Source organism: Dipodomys merriami, unplaced genomic scaffold, assembly GCF_024711535.1.
Source record: "Dipodomys merriami isolate MVZ:Mamm:240054 unplaced genomic scaffold, mDipMer1.0.p SCAF_116, whole genome shotgun sequence".
Taxonomy (NCBI): Eukaryota; Metazoa; Chordata; class Mammalia; order Rodentia; family Heteromyidae; genus Dipodomys; species Dipodomys merriami.
The window spans coordinates 267666-286625 of NW_027202449.1; the positions used below are offsets into that span (position 1 = coordinate 267666).

Here is an 18960-nt window from a genome sequence, read left to right on the forward strand (position 1 = left end):
TGGCCGGCTGCGTCTCAGCGCTCTGATGCGGTAAGCGCCGTGGTGCAGCGTGTTTGCGTAGCACCTGCATGGCCAGCATAGGCCTATTGCCAGGCTCCCACCACTGACTCACACGCACAGGCCATGTGAGCTCCGCACAGCCCCACGCTGCTTTCCAGAAGAGAGAGCCTCCCGGATGGATGGTGGTGTCTGTGGGACCCTAGGACCAATCTCCTACAGACACCAAGTGGCAACTTCAGGGTTTTGTGTTTTGTTTTGTTGTGGTTGTTTAGTGGTACCGGAGTGTGAACTCTGAGCCTCACACGCTTGCTAGGCAGGTGTTCTGTCATTTGAGCAACATCTCTAGCCACTTTAGTTATTTTTCAAATAAGGCCTCACAGTTATGTCCAGACCAGCCTGGGCCACAATCCTGCTGTTTGCTTTCCTCTCAAGTAGCGACGACCACAAAGCCTGCAAGCCATGATTCTCCCTTTTTCTACTTCCCACGTAGCTAGGATTACAGCCTGAGCTACTTCCTGGCTGCAGTTGTTTTTTGAGACAGGCTGTATGTTGCCCAGTTTGTATTTGTTGCTTTGGGTGTGTGGCAGGTCTGGACCCACTCTGTGCCGTAGCTTAGTGCTCTTCCCACTGTGGAGAGCTCCTCACCACGGCTGGCAGATGCCTGAGGTCTGGGCTCTGCATCGTGTCTCTAGCTCCAGGGCCTGGCCCGGGCCAGGGCCGGCATCCCTGAGACAGACCCGGGGTGGAGAGGGTGGTGGCTTCCACCATCCTGACCCACGCAGCTGTGGGAGCTGGCGGTCGGTCCTGGTGGGCTCTGCTGTGTGAGGGGTCCAGGCTCACATGAAAGTCCGGGTGAGAGGCCGTGTCCTGGCGCAGGAGGACCCTGGCTGTCGGCTCCATCACATAGAGTTGGGAGGGCAGGCAGGGCCCAGGATCCCAGGGTGCCGCTCCAGATTTCTAGACTCTCTTTCTGCCCTGCCTAGGTGCCCTGGGCAGGGCTGTTCCTGGAGGAATCCTCCCCCCTCCCTCCGTCTACTGGGAATGCTGCTGTGGCCTGGCTCCAGGTCAGGAGAGAGGCTGTTTACCCACAGCGCAATGCCAGCCCTTCTGTGCTAATCAGTCAGGTCCATCCAAGAGTCCTCTGGAATGTGCTGGCCACTCTGTGGGGCCAGAGCCGGGAGGGGACACTGCCGCTGTGACCCAGGCCCCCTTTGCAGGAGTCACCGTGGGCGACTCTGGCTCGGCACATTCCTCCAAGAGTTTCCAGGAAGTCAGTGCCTTCCCAGTGAACGGGCTCTGAGCTCCTGGCCCCTCGGCCCAGGGCCCCCCAACACCATGCCTCGTCGCTCCTGGTCTCCACGGAAGGGGCATGGCCGGAACCTCCCCCCACCTGATGCGGACACAGGGCCGCAGGAGGGCAGGGTGTCCAACCCTTCCCCCCCCACCACTCACCTCTGGTCTTGGCCTTTGACCACAGGAGCCCGAGAGTCCCTTCCACACTGGGACCTGTGACTGAGCCCCTCGCTGTGCTGGCTTTGTCCGTCTGCCACCAAAGATCTCAGGGGGCTGGGGATCTGGAGGGTAGTGCCAATGGACTGGGCTGACCGGGGTGGAGGTGTGTGTGTGTGTGTGTGTGTGTGTGTGTGTGTGTGTGTGTGTGTGTGTGTGTGTGTGTGCAGGCACACACGTACATGTGTGTATATGACCTGGGTGGAGGCTCGAGGGTGTGTGTGCACACGCGCGTGCACACGGGCGTGCATGTGTGTATACATGCAATGTGAGCAGGTTATCTCCTGAGCCTGTCTTAGCCCTGGGTCCCTTGCTGTGCCCGAGGGACTCTGTCCCTAGGTCTGAGCTGTTTTGTCAGTGGCCTGCCGTGTATAGGGTTAGTGATGGCCTCTCCTGGCCGGACCCCTGCCGAAGCCCAGATCCCAGAGTTCCAGAAGCCCGGGAGGGATGTTTGGCTCTGCAGAGGTGGCTCTGCTGGAGCCTTGTTGGGGCTGGGGCCTGCCCCTTCCCCGTGCCTTCCCCGGCCTGTGCTCACACCCCTCCCCGCCTGCTCACCTGCATCAGCTGGCAGATGGCAGCCCAGATAACCCTGGGATCCTCCTTCCCTCAGAGGCTGGGGGCCCGGGGCCCCGGGGCGGGCGGCCTGGGCCCCGCCCTGTGGGCTGTGGGAGATTGGATGGCTGGCATGGAATGCAGTCCAGCCGGCCCTCCGTGCCAGGGTCTCCTGGGGGACCGTGTGGGGGGATGTGGAGGCCCTGCAGAGGCGTGGAGTTGCTGGGTGGATTTAGGGAGGGGCGGCCGGAGCGAGTTCCGGGAAGGCTCAGGCTTGGCTGGCCGTGGGGCAGCCCGGGTCTGTGGGAGGGGAGCGTCTCCCAGGTGGGTTGCTGGGACCCCCCTCCGCGGGCTCTGGTCTTTTCCGTGGCCTCTGGCACTCCTGCGGTGGGGACCCTCCCTCCCTCCATACCTGTGTCTGTCAGTCAAGTACAACTCCTGGCCACACGTGCCTCTGCTTCCCTTGGGAGGCCAGCAAAGGTGCCCCGTTGAGCGGGCACCAGTGACTCACACCTGCAGTCCCAGCTGCTCAGGAAGCTGAGATCTGAGGATCACGGTTCAAAGCTAGCCTGGGCAGGAAAGTCCAGGAGACTCATCTCCACACCAGAAAACCAGAAGTGGTGCTGTGGCTTAAAGTGGTAAAACCCTAGCCTCGAGCTGAAGAGCTCAGGGACAGTGCCCAGGCCTAGAGTTCAAGCCCCATGACCCCCCAAAAAGGTACTGCGTGAACTTGTCTCCTCTGCTGGGCTGCTGGCCCCGTCCCGTTGTGTCCGATGCACCCCTGGTTTCCCGCTTTCCTGGGGCTCACGTGTGCACCCCCGACCTGCTTCCCCTGCTAGCTGGTCACCTCAGAGAGCCACCTGGCTCTCCAGCTTTGGTCTGCCCATCTGTGAGATGGCAGCTGCGGACTTGCCCGGACGCAGGTGAGAATCTCAGGCTGTGGCCCCTGCAGACCCCAGCCTGAGCCCAGGCCGCCCGGCCTGTGCCCTGGCCGCCCGGCCTGTGCCCTGGCCGCCCGGCCTGCACCAGCGCATGCAGCAGGCCTGCTGAGCTGTCTGCAGCCAGCCCCCCTCCTGTCCTGCAGACCTCGTGGTCACCGTGGCGAGTATAGCTGCGAGGGGCGGCCCTGGGGCACAGTGGCGGGCTTGTGTAGGACTGCAGGCTGCCCTGCGTTCCCGTTCCTCCTGGAGGTCCCTGCCAGCGAAGTGTCCCTCAGGCCACCGCAGCCCCGCAAAGCCATCGCGCAGAGAGCAGGGCCACCAGTGACCTGCCCCGTGCAGGCGAGCCATAAAACCACCCTTCCCAGACACGGCACTAATGAAACTCTGACACTGTGCTAATTAAACGCTCCAGAAGCTGCTCAGAGTTCCGGCTGCTTGGCCCCGCTCCAGGTAGGCAGCACTGTGTTCCTGCTCCTCTCCCGCCTCTCCGTGTCTCCCGCCTGGGTCCCCACTGCTCCCACAGACCCACGTGTCCCGAGTCTGGTCTCCCTCCCGTGGGTCCTGGATTTCCACCGGGTGAAAAGCTTGGGGTGTCTGGAGCTCGGCAGGCCCTGAGGCTTCATTTCTTGGGCTTCGTGCTTGGGCTTTCTCTGCTCCTTTGCTGGGGTGGTGCTGCAGACGGGCCTCCCTGCCTCCGGCCTGTGCCGGTGGGAGTGGCTGGCTGCCATCTGTGCCTAGGACTGTTTGAAGCCGGCCTTGGGGTTACCAAGGCCCAGAGGTCCTCGCTGGCCCGGGGCCAGGTTGGACTTGGGGTGACAGAAGAAGCAAGAACCTGGTCCTGGGGGGCTGTGCGCACAGGCAGATGACTGCGGGCTCGGTGCCCGCCCAGTCTTGGGGGCAAGGAGCAGACAGGAGCTCCGGAAGGAGGAGGTCTGCCTACGGCTGGCTGGTGCGAATGGGTCTGGCTAGGGCTGGTCAGACAGGGACCTCCAGCCCCTTCCCCGCCAGCACCGCCTGACTGCTCTAAGCCCCCCTCCTTTGCGCAGGAGCCATGGACGTCTGGCCACACCGCCTGGGCTGACCCTGAGCACAGGCCGGACGCACCTGCAGTGGCCGGCCCGTGTCCCCCCCTGCTCCAGCCTTCCTCTGCATGGGTGGACTGGCCACGCCCGCAAGTCGCCTCGCACGGCCTTCCGTGTCCGGGTTTGGGTTCTGTGCTCTGCCTTGCGGGGCGGGGAGCCCTGGGGATTGAAGCCCCAGGCCAGGCTGGCAGGGCAGCAGCAGCGCCCTGCGCTCCTCCCCTGCCGCCTCCTCCGCCCCGTCCCACCTCTGGCAGAAGCTCCACAGACGTGTTTATGGTTTCTGGCCCAAGCCAAATAAGGCAGAGGCAACTGGGAGTTGGAGTGGGCTGAGGGCAGCTGGGCAGGGACCAGGCCCCCAGCCCAGCAGCTGTGCGGCCTGGCCGCTGTCACCTGGCCAGACCTGGTACCCCCCGTCCCCACCGGCCCTTCACACGGTCAGCGGGTGCAGCAGGAGGCCTGCCTGGACCGGGACCCTGGGGTCTAGGCCTCAGACACTGCCCGCTCCACCTTGCAGATGGCGCTTGGCCCCTCCCCCCTCGTGTGTGGAAGGTGGAGTCGGGTCAGGCCACTTGTCAACCACCCCAGTCATACTGAAAACATTTTTCCGTGGCAGAGGGTCAGCCTTAGGACCTCTGCTCCCTCTGCCGGCCCACACGCACCCAGGGGCATCACCCCATGCACCACATAGATTGTGGATTGGACATGCGGCTGCAGGTGTCGCCCAGAAAACATCAGATGTGTTTGGCTGTCTGCAGCTGTGTGGCTGGACAGACTGCGTGAGTCACCCCTACCCCTGCGCTGCCCCCAGCCCCGCACTGGCTGCGTGCTGCCCGTCCGGCAGGCTGTGGCTGCAGACGTTCTGTGAGGGGGCAGTTGTGACTTGCTGTGGCCCTGCGAACAGCCCAGACTTGATTCGTGGTTGGTAAGGGGTGGCAGCGTGAGACAGCCACCAAGTCCTGCAGAGTGCGTTCCCGTGGCAGTGACGCCCACCAAGGGTACAGAGGCCATTTCCACGTTGGCGGCCCTGTGACATGGGCTGTTCCAGGTGCCCCCGTGTCTCGTGGCCCTGTGACGTGGACTGTTGCAGGTGCCCTGTGTCTCGTGGCCCTGTGACGTGGACTGTTCCAGGTGCCCCCGTGTCTCGTGGCCCTGTGACGTGGACTGTTCAGGTGCCCTGTGTCTCGTGGCCCTGTGACGTGGACTGTTCAGGTGCCCCGTGTCTCGTGGCCCTGTGACATGGACTGTTCCAGGTGCCCCTGTGTCTCGTGGCTCTGGCGTCGGCTGTTCCAGGTGCCCTGTGTCTCGTGGCACTGTGACATGGACTGTTCCAGGTGCCCCGTGTCTCGTGGCCCTGTGACGTGGACTGTTCAGGTACCCCCGTGTCTCCTGGCCTGTGACATGGACTGTTCCAGGTGCCCCGTGTCTCGTGGCCCTGTGACGTGGACTGTTCCAGGTGCCCCTGTGTCTCGTGGCTCTGGCGTGGGCTGTTCCAGGTGCCCCTGTGTCTCGTGGCCCTGTGGCGTGGACTGTTCCAGGTGCCCCCATGTCTTGGGGCCCTGTTCCAGGGAGCCCCCTTGGTCTGCTGTCTCGTGGCTCTGTCTTGTGGGTCTGTGGTGTCTCTCCAGGATACAGGGAGTGGTGGGGGCTGGGCCTTGTCAAGCACAAACCGGCACAGGCTGGAGGGGAGCAGCGGGGTGTGAGCCACTGTCGGGGGGAGCGGCCGCGGGCCCAGCCGAGGGGCGAGCAGCAGGAGCAGCGTGGGAGAGGCTGGGCCACCGGCGCCAGGGTGAGGACGCCGCTTCCTGGAAAGCAGAAGTGTCACAGGAGGCCGGCCGTGGGGGCACTGAGGAGATTCTTTGCTCCGGGACCATTGTGCCTCCGTGGCTCTTCCTCTGTAGCCACTGCATGGCGGCCTGGGAGACGGAGGGGCCCTGGGAACCCCTTCCTGGACCCGGCCAGTCTGTCCCTCGCCTTCCTGCAGAAGAGACGTGGAAGTACGGGCGGCCAGGCTTTGGGCTTGCTCGGGGGGTGAAGGGCGGTGTGACTCCCCTTCTCCCTCCTCCGAGCACATGTGTCCTGCTCAGCCCGCCCCTCTCTGGTTACCCGCCCGACGCTGCCCCAGGACCCTGGCCACCGCCAATGAGGGGCGGCTTGTGAGGCATGGCACATGGGCCCCCCAGGCGCTCCCTCCTGGACTGCCGTGGCCTTTCCCCTGCGGTAGCCTTTCCCCTGCGGTGACCTTTCCCCTGCGGTGACCTTTCCCCTGCGGTGACCTTTCCCCTGTAGTGACCTCTCCCCTGCGGTACCTCTTTCCTGTTCCCCTGGCACTCAGGCAGCCTGGAGGCTGTGGGGTGGGGGTGGGGAATTTCACACCTCAGCCACCCAAGGTTCAGGGGTCTGGCATCTGAAGGTAGAAGTGACCCAGTGACACCGACCCCAGGGTGGCTGTGGGGTGCCCAGCCCCGTGCTGTCCCCTGGGGGGTGACGTCCGTGCTGACCTGGGTCAGCAGGCCTTTATCCTGAGGTCCGGAGGCCCACGCAGACCAGGGTGTCTGCTCTACCCCTTATCTTCCTCTCCCCCGTTAGTTCAGCCCAGTCCCCCCCACTGGCTGCTGCCTGGCACTTCGGCTGTCCATCAGTGTGGGTTTGGGGGGACACCCGGCAGCAGTGTCCTCTTCAGGCCCAGCCTGTGTCCTGAAGCCTGCACCTGGGCCAGCCAGGTCCTCCTTGAGGTTCAGGGAGTGTGAGCCTGTGTGGGGCCTGCCCCGTGTGTGGTGCCCTGTCCCCGTGGTGTCCTGTCCCCCGTGTGGGGCCCTGTCCCCCGTGTGGGGCCCTGTCCCCCGTGTGGGGCCCTGTCCCCATGGGGTCCTGTCCCCGTGGGGCCCTGTCCCCTGTGTGGGGCCCTGTCCCCGTGGTGCCCTGCCCGCCATCCTGCTCGGCTCACCCACATTGTAGAGGAGATTCCGGCCCCGAGCGGGAGTCTTGCCCAGGTTCCCGAGGGTCAGCACGTGTCCTCCTCCACCGAGGCCGGGGCCAGGCTGGTGGACGCAGGGTCCACATCTTCCTGGGACCTGGCTGTCCAGACTTCACAGCCCGTCTCCCTGCAGGTAACGGGAGTGGGCGGTGAGTGGGCCGTGCGTGTGGAGGAGCTGGGAGTGGTGTGGGGCTCTGTGACCTGGGGTGCTGGTCACCCCCTCCCCCCGTCCCGTCCAGTCCCTCCTCCCCCCGTCCAGTCCCTCCTCCCTCCATCCCGTCCAGACCCTCCTCCCCCCGTCCCGTCCAGTCACCTCCTCCCCCCCCCCCCGTCCCATCCCAGCCGCTGCTGGGCCATCTGGCTTCCAGGAGACTCACCCCAGTGGCCTCAGTTTCCCCAGTGGGAGCTGGACACCTGAGCGTGGTGCTCAGGTGGGAAGTGCGGGTCCGTGAAGGGTTAACGGTCCTGGCTGCGGGGCTCTTCCTGTCTCCACTGACCCCCATTGTTGCTAGTTCAGGAAAGGCATTTCCTGTGAGGTCACAGCCGGGTGCTGTCCAGGCAGGGCTGGGCTCTGTCCCCTCTGAACATCTTTGTGTCCCCACGTTGCCTCCAGCGGGCAGCGGGCAGCCTGCCTTCAGGGGCAAAGCATGGCTGCCTCTCTAGGCCTCCTGCACCTGACCTCTCTCCACTGGGCAAGGGCACAGCAAGGGCACCGTCAGCGTGCTTGGAACGAGCCGGGAGCTGAGGGGCGCTGGTGTGAGGCCGGGGGGCGCTGGCGTGGGGCCGGGGGGCGCTGGCGTGGGGCCGGGGGGCGCTGGCGTGGGGCCGGGGGGCGCTGGTGTGGGCTCGGGGGGGCACTGGCGTGGGGCCGGGGGGCGCTGGCGTGGGGCCGGGGGGCGCTGGCGTGGGCTCGGGGGGGCGCTGGCGTGGGGCCGGGGGGCGCTGGCGTGGGGCCGGGGGGCGCTGGCGTGGGGCCGGGGGGCGCTGGCGTGGGCTCGGGGGGGCGCTGGCGTGGGGCCGGGGGGCGCTGGCGTGGGGCCGGGGGGCGCTGGCGTGGGGCCGGGGGGCGCTGGCGTGGGGCCGGGGGGCGCTGGCGTGGGCTCGGGGGGGTGCTGGCGTGGGGCCGGGGGGCGCTGGCGTGGGGCCGGGGGGCGCTGGCGTGGGCTCGGGGGGGTGCTGGCGTGGGGCCGGGGGGCGCTGGCGTGGGGCCGGGGGGCGCTGGCGTGGGCTCGGGGGGGTGCTGGTGTGGGGCTGGGGGGAGCTGGCGTGGGCCCAGTGGGGGCTGATGTGGGCCGGGGGGGTGCTGGCATGGGGCCGGGGGGGGCGCTGGCGTGGGGCCGAGGGGGGGTGCTGGCGTGGGCCGGGGGGGCTGGGGGGCGCCGGTGTGGGGCCGGGGGGCGCTGGTGTGGGGCTGAGGGGGGGGCGCTGGCGTGGGGCCGTGATTCCTGGCTTTCCCCTCACAGGCCACAGCCTCATGTGAGCGTGGGGAAGGAGAGTCAGCACCACTTGTGGTTTTCTGGTGTTTTATTGGAGATAAGAGTCTCACGGACTTTCTTGCTCGGGCTGGCTTTGAACCTCGATCCTCAGATCTCAGCCTCCTGTATGATGAGATGACCGGCGTGAGCCACCAGTGCCTGGCAGTGTTTGCTGTTTGAACCCATTTTTCAATGCATGTCCCACCGGCATTAAACATGCTCACATTGTTTTGTGTCTGTCACCACCGTTTGCCTCTAGAACGTGTAAATTGTCATGAATTAGACCTCAGGCCCCTTTGCTGCCCTCCTGGCCTCCTGCCAGCCTGGGTGGTCCCTGTGGACGCCCCTCCTGTGTTTCCACCTTGGGTGTCCGTTCCATCCTTCCTCTGGCTAGGCCCTAGCACCGCGTCAGGAGAAAGCCAGGGTCCCCAGGGTGGGTGGTGGACACCGGTGGACAGATGGGTGAGCGTCCTCTGGCTGGAGGCTCTTGGGTTGGAGGGGAGGGGAGGCTGGCCTGGGGACAGAGCAGGGCTGGCGCTGGTAGAGGCAGCACCTGGCGGCTGAAGAGTGCAGTTCTGGGAAACAGGCGGGGCCGTGGAAGGGTTTGCCGCACTGCATCCTCCCCCTGCCCCTGGGCCGTGGAGGGGTTTGCCTATGTGCATCTCCCCCCCTGCCCCTGGGCTGTGGAGGGGTTTGCCTATGTGCATCTCCCCTCCCCCCCCGCCCCTGGGCCGTGGAAGGGTTCGCCTATGTGCATCTCCCCCCCTGCCCCCCCGCCCCTGGGCTGTGGAAGGGTTTGCCTATGTGCATCTCCCCCGCCCCTGGGCCGTGGAAGGGTTTGCCTATGTGCATCTCCCCCGCCCCTGGGCCGTGGAAGGGTTTGCCAAGGATTTGCCATTTGTGCATCTCCCCCGCCCCTGGGCCGGTCACATTGATTTTCTTCTTTATGAAAATGTATAATTGTTGAAAAGTTCAGATTTAAGGGAGTCAAGCTGATAGAAGTGGAAAGAGGACACCGTGGCCCCAGGGGCCCCGGGGCAGAGATGGCCACGGTGTGGAGGGAGGGGAGCGCTGTGCTGGCGGCAGGCGCCCTGGGCTCTGTGGCTGAGACCTCTGGGTCCCCGAGGGAGGAGGCTCCTGGGAGGAACTGTACGTTGGGGTGGCTTGGGATGGGGTGCAGGTCCTACCCGTGGCTGGTATTGCTGCACGGCGTCTTCTGCCTGGCGTGGGCACCGTTGCTCTCTTCCCTGGTCCCAGACTGGGTTTGGAAGCCCCTTTCCCTGTCAGTTCGCTCTGAGGGAGCCCACTCCTGTCCCTGAGCTCAGGACCGCCTGCCTCCGCCCTCCGGAATGGATGTGTTCCCAGAGGCCGGAGCCACAGCTGGGTGTGTGAGTTCTCACGGGTGGGGCTGAGAGTGGACACGGGTGGGCGGCTCGGGGGACGCACGCATTGCCTCTGCGGGGTGGGGATCGGCCTGCGGTGCGGCTGTCCCAGAGGCTCCTCCAGCCCCGGGTGGGGATCGGCCTGTGGTTGGGATGTCCTGGAGGCTCCTCCAGCCCCGGGTGGGGATCAGCCTGTGGTGCGACTGTCCCAGAGGCTCCTCCAGCCCCGGGTGGGGATCAGCCTGCGGAGCGGCTGTCCCAGAGGCTCCTCCAGCCCCGGGTGGGGATCGGCCTGCGGTGCGGCTGTCCCAGAGGCTCCTCCAGCCCCGGGTGGGGATCGGCCTGTGGTTGGGATGTCCTGGAGGCTCCTCCAGCCCCGGGTGGGGATCGGCCTGTGGTGCGGCTGTCCCAGAGGCTCCTCCAGCCCCAGGTTCGGATCGGCCTGCGGTGCGGCTGTCCCAGAGGCTCCTCCAGCCCCAGGTTCGGATCGGCCTGCGTTGCGGCTGTCCCAGAGGCTCCTCCAGCCCCGGGTTCTGATCGGCCTGTGGTGCGGCTGTCCCAGAGGCTCCTCCAGCCCCGGGTGGGGATCGGCCTGCGGTGCGGCTGTCCCAGAGGCTCCTCCAGCCCCGGGTGGGGATCAGCCTGTGGTTGGGATGTCCTGGAGGCTCCTCCAGCCCCGGGTGGGGATCGGCCTGCGTTGCGGCTGTCCCAGAGGCTCCTCCAGCCCCGGGTTCGGATCGGCCTGTGGTGCGGCTGTCCTGGAGGCTCCTCCAGCCCCGGGTGGGGATCAGCCTGCGTTGCGGCTGTCCCAGAGGCTCCTCCAGCCCCGGGTGGGGATCGGCCTGCGGTGCAGCTGTCCCAGAGGCTCCTCCAGCCCCGGGTGGGGATCGGCCTGCGGTGCGGCTGTCCCAGAGGCTCCTCCAGCCCCGGGTGGGGATCAGCCTGTGGTGCGGCTGTCCCAGAGGCTCCTCCAGCCCCGGGTGGGGATCAGCCTGTGGTTGGGATGTCCTGGAGGCTCCTCCAGCCCCGGGTGGGGATCGGCCTGCGGTGCGGCTGTCCTGGAGGCTCCTCCAGCCCCGGGTGGGGATCAGCCTGCGGTGCGGCTGTCCCAGAGGCTCCTCCAGCCCTGGTCTGTGTGGACCAGGTCCGTGTGCTCCACTCCTAGGGGAAACAGTTGTCCAGGCTTCCTAGGCGGTGTGACTGGTGCCCCTCAGCTGGCATGAAGGGCCTCTCTGTGCCCAGGAAAGGCCAAGGGGCTCAAGTACCCAGTGCTCTGATCTTAGTACCTCGCCCCCGGCAAACCTCGGTCGTGGGAGGAGACGGCTCAGCTGGCCTGGCGGGCAGGGTCCCCGGCTCTCCGCTCCAGGTGCCCTGGCCATGCTGGTGGACGTACTCAGGATGGCGTGGGCATCACATGGCATCAGAAGGTCCCCGTGGGCAGCCAGGCTGCATGCTGTGTGGCTCTGGTTGGTGACCTGGGGGAGGCAGGGCTGTATCCCCGAGAGCGGGTCGTCGGGGCAGGGAGGGCACCGCTCTGCCCAGTGGCTCCTGTGCCTTAGCAGCATTCCTGGAGTCGGCCACCAGAACCGTGTGGGGGTGCATGGTCAGCGGGACTTCAGAATTGTGGGGAAGCCAGTGAGGAAGAAGGGTCACTGCTCAGCTCACTGTCCAGAGGTGACGCTGGGGCAGCGGAGTGCGCATCTGACCAGGGGCTGTGGTGTCTGATCACATGAGGAGGCCGGGGCTGTGGTGTGTGCGTGTCTGACCACGTGGGGAGGCCGGGGCTGTGGTGTGTGACCTCGTGGGGAGGCCGGGGCTGTGGTGTGTGCACGTCTGACCACGTGGGGAGCCCGGGGCTGTGGTGTGTGCGTGTCTGACCACATGGGGAGGCCGGGGCTGTGGTGTGGTGACCTCATGGGGAGCCCGGGCTGTGGTGTGTGACCACGTGGGGAGGCGGGGCTGTGGTGTGTGCGTGTCTGACCACGTGGGGAGGCCGGGGCTGTGGTGTGTGCACGTCTGACCACGTGGGGAGCCCGGGGCTGTGGTGTGTGCGTGTCTGACCACATGGGGAGGCCGGGGCTGTGGTGTGGTGACCTCATGGGGAGCCCGGGCTGTGGTGTGTGACCACGTGGGGAGGCGGGGCTGTGGTGTGTGCGTGTCTGACCACGTGGGGAGGCCGGGGCTGTGGTGTGTGACCACGTGGGGAGGCCGGGGCTGTGGTGTGTGACCTCATGGGGAGGCCGGGGCCGTGGTGTGTGACCACGTGGGGAGGCCGGGGCCGTGGTGTGTGACCTCGTGGGGAGGCCGGGGCTGTGGTGTGTGCGCGTCTGACCTCGTGGGGAGGCCGGGCTGTGTGGGAGCGTGAGGAGCTGTCTCCGTGGAGGAGTGATGTGGCTGCACTGCGTGCTCCTGCCCCTGCATGCGCTAGCAGGGGTGTGGCTTGGCTGTGTGTGGCACGCAGGGACACGGCGGATGCAGGGGCCTTGGGGCCTTGGGGCCTCCCAGTGAGGAGGGCCCGGCAGCACCCCCGGGAGGGCCGACGGCCCGCTTGCCGTGCCACGCTAACTGCGTCTCTCCTCCCCAGCCGCCCTGCTGCGCGTCAACGTCCTCTCCCTGGTCTACCTGCTGGTGCTGCTGCTGCTGCCCTGGCTCCCGGGCCCCACGAGGCACAGTGTCCCAGGTAAGGTCCCGGGGGGGTGCCGCCTAGGCAGAGACCCGGGCAGCGGGGAGCCGGACCCGCCCGGGTAACCGGCCGACACGAGGACTCCGGAGTCTCGTTTCCTCATTGTGGACTGTGGCTGTTTCCGTCTGCTCTGCGGAGGGCTCGTCACCGGCGTTGGTGTGACAGGATAGAGGCTGTGGGCGACTCCCCGCCTGTCACGGGAGCCTCTGGAAGCCAGGACAGCCCACACAGGAGCTTCCCAGCCTACCCCGTTCCGCAGCTGAACTGGGATGCCCTCCCCCACACGACTGTGGCCACGGCGGTCTCAGCCCGAGGGGCTCCGGCCGACTCACCCAGCCAGCAGCCCAGGCTGCCCGTGCGCCCTGCTTCCCTGGTGTCCCTCGGGGCCAGCCTGGGCTCTAGCCAGCGGTGAGCTGGGCAGGGATGTCTCTTCTGTCCTCCACATGAGCGAGGGTCGGTTCTGAGCCGTGCCTCCAGGGGACTGGGCAGTGCGGCCCCAGCGGGGCTGTGTCCCAGCTATTGCTGCTCCATGATAAGGAAGAGCGCAGCGCTGTGCCCTGGGCGCAGGCCTGGCCACGGCTGCCGGGGCCAGAGCTGAGGGCCCTCGGTCTCCAGTTCTTCTTGCCTGCACTGTGTGCGTCTAGTGTCCGTTTTACGCCTTACAGTGACAGCAAGTGGTCAGGAACCTGTCCCCAAAATGCCCACCCTTGGGTGGAGAGGCCTTAGCTAGCCGCGGGGCTTGGAGTGGGATGTGGCCCCCAGTTTACAGAGGGTTGTGGGGAGAGCACGCGTCACATCGAGAGACCCTGCCCAGGCGGAGCTGTCCAGGAGCGGCAGGAAAGCAGCTGAGGCCAGCAGGGGACACCCGGGGCTCACCGAGGACACTCAGGCCTGGGCACTGCCTTCTGGGTGGTGCTGGCCACCTTAGCGCCTGGGTGAATGGGCTTCCTGTGGCTGCTGGGCTGAGTCACCACCCCACCCTGGGGCTGTGGAGCCACAGCTGACTCCTGATCCTGACTGCTCGTCGGTTGGTAGAACCCAAGGTCGGGGCAGCGGTCGGGCTGGACTGGCTTGCTCTTCCTTTTAGCTTTCTTTTGCTTGTTTTTCATCTGTTTGTGCTTTTTGTTTGGCTTTTGGGTGGTTATTTGGAAATAAGAGTCTCACGGACTTTCTTGTCTGGTCTGGCTTCAAACTGTGATCCTCAGCTCTCCTTCTGAGTAGCTAGGATTACAGGTGTGAGCCTCCCATACCTGGCTTGATTTTGTTTTTGTGCTAAGGTTTGAACAAAGGGTCTCAAACTTGCTAGGCCGGTACCCTACCACTTGACCCGCTCCCTCAGCCCTTCTCTCTCTCTCTCTCTCTCTCTCTCTCTCTCTCTCTCTCCCCCCTCCATCTCTCTGTCTCTCTCTCTCTCTGTCCCTGTCTCTCTCTGTCTCTCTCCCTCCCTCTCCGTCTCTCTCTCCCTCTCCGTCTGTCTCTGTCTCTCTCTCTCTTTCACTTTTCTTTTCTTTTTTTCTTTTGGTAGGTTGTAGGTAGGGCTTCAACCTGGCCTCAGCACTGTCCCTGACCTGTTTTTGCTCAAGGCTAGCACTCTATCCTTTTGAGCCACAGTGCTACTTGTGGTTTCGGGTGGCTATTTCTATTTGGAGATAAGTGTCTCACGGACTTTCCTGCCTGGGCTGTCTTGGAACCTCAGTCCTCAGACCTCAGCCTCCTGAGTAGCAGGGATGACAGACAGGCCTGAGCCTCCTGTGCCCAGCTGGGTCAGCTCTTTTTGCTTTAGGTTATTTTACAGATAGGCCCTTCTTGTGTGTGCGTTTCTAGCCAAGATACTAGACACACGCCCCCTGCTCATCCTATTGGCCGAGAGGAGGTCTTTCGTTAACTTTTAGCCCAGGCTGACGGGAACTTGAGTGGGAATCCTCCCGAAGCCCCTCCCAGGACCTGAGAGGACGGTGTGGGCGGCCAGCCAGCTGGGGTCTGGCTTTCTTGCCTCTTCTTCTGGCGAGAGGCACACGCACTCCTTCCTTCAAGATGGCTGCCCTTCCTCTTCTCTTAACACACTGAGGTGGTCTAGAACAGCCTTCCACATCAGCTCCGCTCTCAGCCGCCTTTGCTCACGTCTGCCTTAACCCGCATGAGATCATAGTCCCCAGGGGTGTGAGCTTAGCATTGTCCTGCTGGCCACAGGCAGAGGTCACCCCTCCCTAGCTTGGCCATCCCTCAGGCACCACCAGCCCAGAGGGCAGAACCAGGGGGCAGAAAGCAGAGGGAGGGCATTTGGGAGTCCAGCACAAATCAGCACGCTGGGAGGCGGGGGGCGCGGGCCAGCCCTTCCCCCCTGCTGGCCTCACTGAATGCCACTTGCTCCTTCAATGTCTCGCACTGGAGACTCCCAATGTGGCAGCCAGCTCAGCCCTGTCCTCTGACATAGTGGCCGTCCAGTCTGGATTACGGGGGAGACCCTGACTCCCTGCCCCGTGCTCTGACGTGGTGGCCGTCCAGTCGGGGTTACGGGGGAGACCCCAACTCCCTGCCCCATGCTCTGACGTGGCCATCCAGCCTACCCAGGTGGGGATTACAGGGGAGACCCCGACTCCCTGCCCCATGCTCTGACATAGTGGCCGTCCAGTCAGGATTACAGGGGAGACCCCGACTCCCTGCCCCATGCTCTGATGTGGCCGTCCAGTCAGGATTACAGGGGAGACCCTGACTCCCTGCCCCATGCGCTGACGTGGTGGCCGTCCAGTCGGGGTTACAGGGGAGACCCCGACTCCCTGCCCCATGCTCTGATGTGGCCATCCAGTCAGGATTACAGGGGAGACCCGGACTCCCTGCCCCATGCTCTGACGTGGCCATCCAGTCAGGATTACAGGGGAGACCCCGACTCCCTGCCCCATGCTCTGACGTGGTGGCCGTCCAGTCAGGATTACAGGGGAGACCCCGACTCCCTGCCCCATGCTCTGACGTGGTGGCCGTCCAGTCAGGATTACAGGGGAGACCCCGACTCCCTGCCCTGTCCTCTGACGTGGTGGCCGTCCAGTCGGGGTTACAGGGGAGACCCCGACTCCCTGCCCCATGCTCTGATGTGGCCATCCAGTCAGGATTACAGGGGAGACCCGGACTCCCTGCCCCATGCTCTGACGTGGCCATCCAGTCAGGATTACAGGGGAGACCCCGACTCCCTGCCCCATGCTCTGACGTGGTGGCCGTCCAGTCAGGATTACAGGGGAGACCCCGACTCCCTGCCCCATGCTCTGACGTGGTGGCCGTCCAGTCAGGATTACAGGGGAGACCCCGACTCCCTGCCCTGTCCTCTGACGTGGTGGCCGTCCAGTCGGGGTTACAGGGGAGACCCCGACTCCCTGCCCTGTCCTCTGACATGGTGGCCGTCCAGTCGGGGTTACAGCTGTCCCATGCTGTCTGTGTGTCGCTCTCCAGCCTCAGAGACCCTCCGGGGGTTTTTCCAGGCGTGAGAGAGGAAAATGTGAAGCAGAACGGTGTGGAGTATCCTGTGTGGGTTTATGACTTGTGCAGCTGCAGGCCTTGGCAGCGGTCATGGGGGAAGGCTGACGTTGCCTGGCCGCGTCCCCTGACCTCTGGGTGGGAGGGGGCGGGGGGGGCTGGCAGGGGCTGGCTTGGGCCCTGTGCCCAGACAGGCCCTGGGCCTGGTGTCCAGCCACCTGCTTGTGACTGACCCCTGCTGGGACTCGTCCTGCCTGCCAGGGTGCCCGCGCCAGGAGGGCCCCCCCACCCCCCCCACCCCCCCCACCCCTGTCTATCTCCCTTTCCCACGGGGATGGCCGGGCCTCACCACCCTGCCCAGGCTCGACTGGTACCCCTCACTGACATGACGCAGAGCGGGACGGCCCAGCCTAGCCCTGCGCAGCTCCGAGACCCTCCCCTCCCACCCGCCCCCTCCCAGCCCCTCCCCTCCCACCCGCCCCCCTCCCAGCCCTCCCCTCCCACCTGACCCCCTCCCAGTCCCTCCCCTCCCACCCGCCCCCCTCCCAGCCCCTCCCATCCCACCCGCCCCCTCCCAGCCCCTCCCATCCCACCTGACCATCTCCCAGCCCCTCCCCTCCCACCCGCCCCCTCCCAGCCCTCCCCTCCCACCCGCCCCTCCCATCCCACCTGACCATCTCCCAGCCCCTCCCCTCCCACCCGCCCCCTCCCAGCCCTCCCCTCCCACCCGCCCCCTCCCAGCCCCTCCCCTCCCACCCGCCCCCCTACGAGCCCCTCCCATCCCACCCGCCCCCCTCCCAGCCCCTCCCATCCCACCCGCCCCCCTCCCAGTCCCTCCCATCCCACCCGCCCCCCTCCCAGTCCCTCCCATCCCACCCGCCCCCCTCCCAGTCCCTCCCATCCCACCCGCCCCCCTCCCAGTCCCTCCCATCCCACCTGACCCCCTCCCAGCCCCTCCCCTCCCACCCACCCCCCTCCCAGCCCCTCCCATCCCACCTGACCCCCTCCCAGCCCCTCCCCTCCCACCCGCCCCCCTCCCAGCCCCTCCCATCCCACCCGCCCCCCTCCCAGTCCCTCCCCTCCCACCCGCCCCCCTCCCAGCCCCTCCCATCCCACCTGACCCCCTCCCAGCCCCTCCCCTCCCACCCGCCCCCCTCCCAGCCCCTCCCCTCCCACCCGCCCCCCTCCCAGCCCCTCCCATCCCACCCGCCCCCCTCCCAGTCCCTCCCCTCCCACCCGCCCCCTCCCAGCCCCTCCCCTCCCACCCGCCCCCTCCCAGCCCCTCCCCTCCCACCTGACCCCCTCCGAGCCCCTCCCATCCCACCCGCCCCCCTCCCAGCCCTCCCCTCCCACCCGCCCCCCTCCGAGCCCCTCCCATCCCACCTGACCCCCTCCCAGTCCCTCCCCTCCCACCCGCCCCCCTCCCAGCCCCTCCCCTCCCACCTGACCCCCTCCGAGCCCCTCCCATCCCACCCGCCCCCTCCCAGCCCCTCCCCTCCCACCCGCCCCCCTCCCAGCCCCTCCCCTCCCACCCGCCCCCCTCCCAGCCCCTCCCCTCCCACCCGCCCCCTCCCAGCCCCTCCCCTCCCACCCGCCCCCCTCCCAGCCCTCCCCTCCCACCCGCCCCCTCCCATCCCACCCACCCTCCTTCGAGCCCCTCCCATCCCATCTTGCCCGCCCCCACCCGAGCCCCTGTGGTCCTGGCAGCGGCTTGGCCTCTGCCCAGCAGCGTTAAGACCTCCTGCTGCTCAGCTCAGTGAGCAGAACCCCAGCCCAGGGCTCTGCCCAGGCAGAGGCTTGCCCCTGGGGCTGCGGCTCAGGAGCTGGGGCCGGGGCCTGGCGAGTGGCAGGCGTGTTGCTCCTCGGGGCTTCCTCTGCTGCTGAGCACCGCTCCCCCTTCGCTGGCTGCGTCCCCCTTCACCTCCTTCCAGCGTGGGGCAAAGGATGCGTGGGGAGGCGGGGGAGGGGGGCTCCTGCAGTCATGTGCACACAGTTGAGTCAAACGGGCCTCCCGTACGCTGGCAGCCCGGCCCGGCCCTGCACGTCTGCCAACCGGCCCTGGAGAGGTCTGGAGCTGGCCTCGGCCTAGCGCCTGTGCCCGGAGGGCGGGGTGCGGTCGCGGAAGGCGGGGCTGCTGCTGCTTCCTGGGGTGGGGGAGGGCAGGGCCGGCTGGCAGGGTCTGCGGACCTCCAGTGTCCAGGCCCAGTGAGGCCCTGACTGGCTGCCAAAAGGACCTGCCCCGGCCACTTCCTGTTTCCCCTTCCATCCATCTGTTTTCTCAGCTGAGCCCCTGCCCTCCACCAAGCTGGCCAGCCCCACGGGGTCACCCAGCGGCTCAGGGACGGAGGCCGCCGGGCCAGGTGGCCCGGCCTCCCGGTGTCCGCAGGGCAGGCGTCCCCGTCAGCCAGCTCGAGCTGTGGAGATGAAGGGGAAGGTGGGCGCCCGGGCCGTGGGCGTGCTCCGCGGGTTCTCTGCATCGGTTTGTCCGTCTGAATGAGAGGGAGCAGGCGCGGGGCGGGGAGGCCTGCGGTGGGGGAGGCCCACCTCGCACGTCTGGTCATCACAGGGCTTCTGGCTGAGAAGTGGACTCCGGCCTCGCTGGCCAGGGTCACTGCAGGGCTGCCACCACCCACCCACTTCTTGACTCACTGGGGTGCAACAGCAGTGGGGGAGGGTAAAGTCCCCCACCCATCTTCCCTCCCTCAGACCCTACATCCAGGCTCTGTAGGGACTGACCACGGGGGCCTGTGTACCAGGCTGCTCCCCACCTTCTACGCCTTAAAATAAGTCTTATTTGGGGCTGGGAAGGTGGCTGAGTGGTAGAGCGCTTGCCTTGCATGCCTGAGGCCCTGGGTTCGATTCCTCAGCACCACATAAGCAAAAAGAAAAAAAGCCAG

At 66.5% G+C, this 18960-nt stretch overlaps 1 protein-coding gene across 1 annotated transcript in view; it reads left to right on the plus strand.

The window, feature by feature from the left end:
• Positions 1–18960, plus strand: part of LOC138822832 (piezo-type mechanosensitive ion channel component 1-like) — a 59183-nt gene that overhangs the window by 14694 nt on the left and 25529 nt on the right. Inside the window, exon 2 of the mRNA XM_070015770.1 lies at positions 12500–12595. Within this exon, the coding sequence (XP_069871871.1) occupies positions 12500–12595 (96 nt within the window). The remainder of the gene's footprint in view (positions 1–12499; positions 12596–18960) is intronic.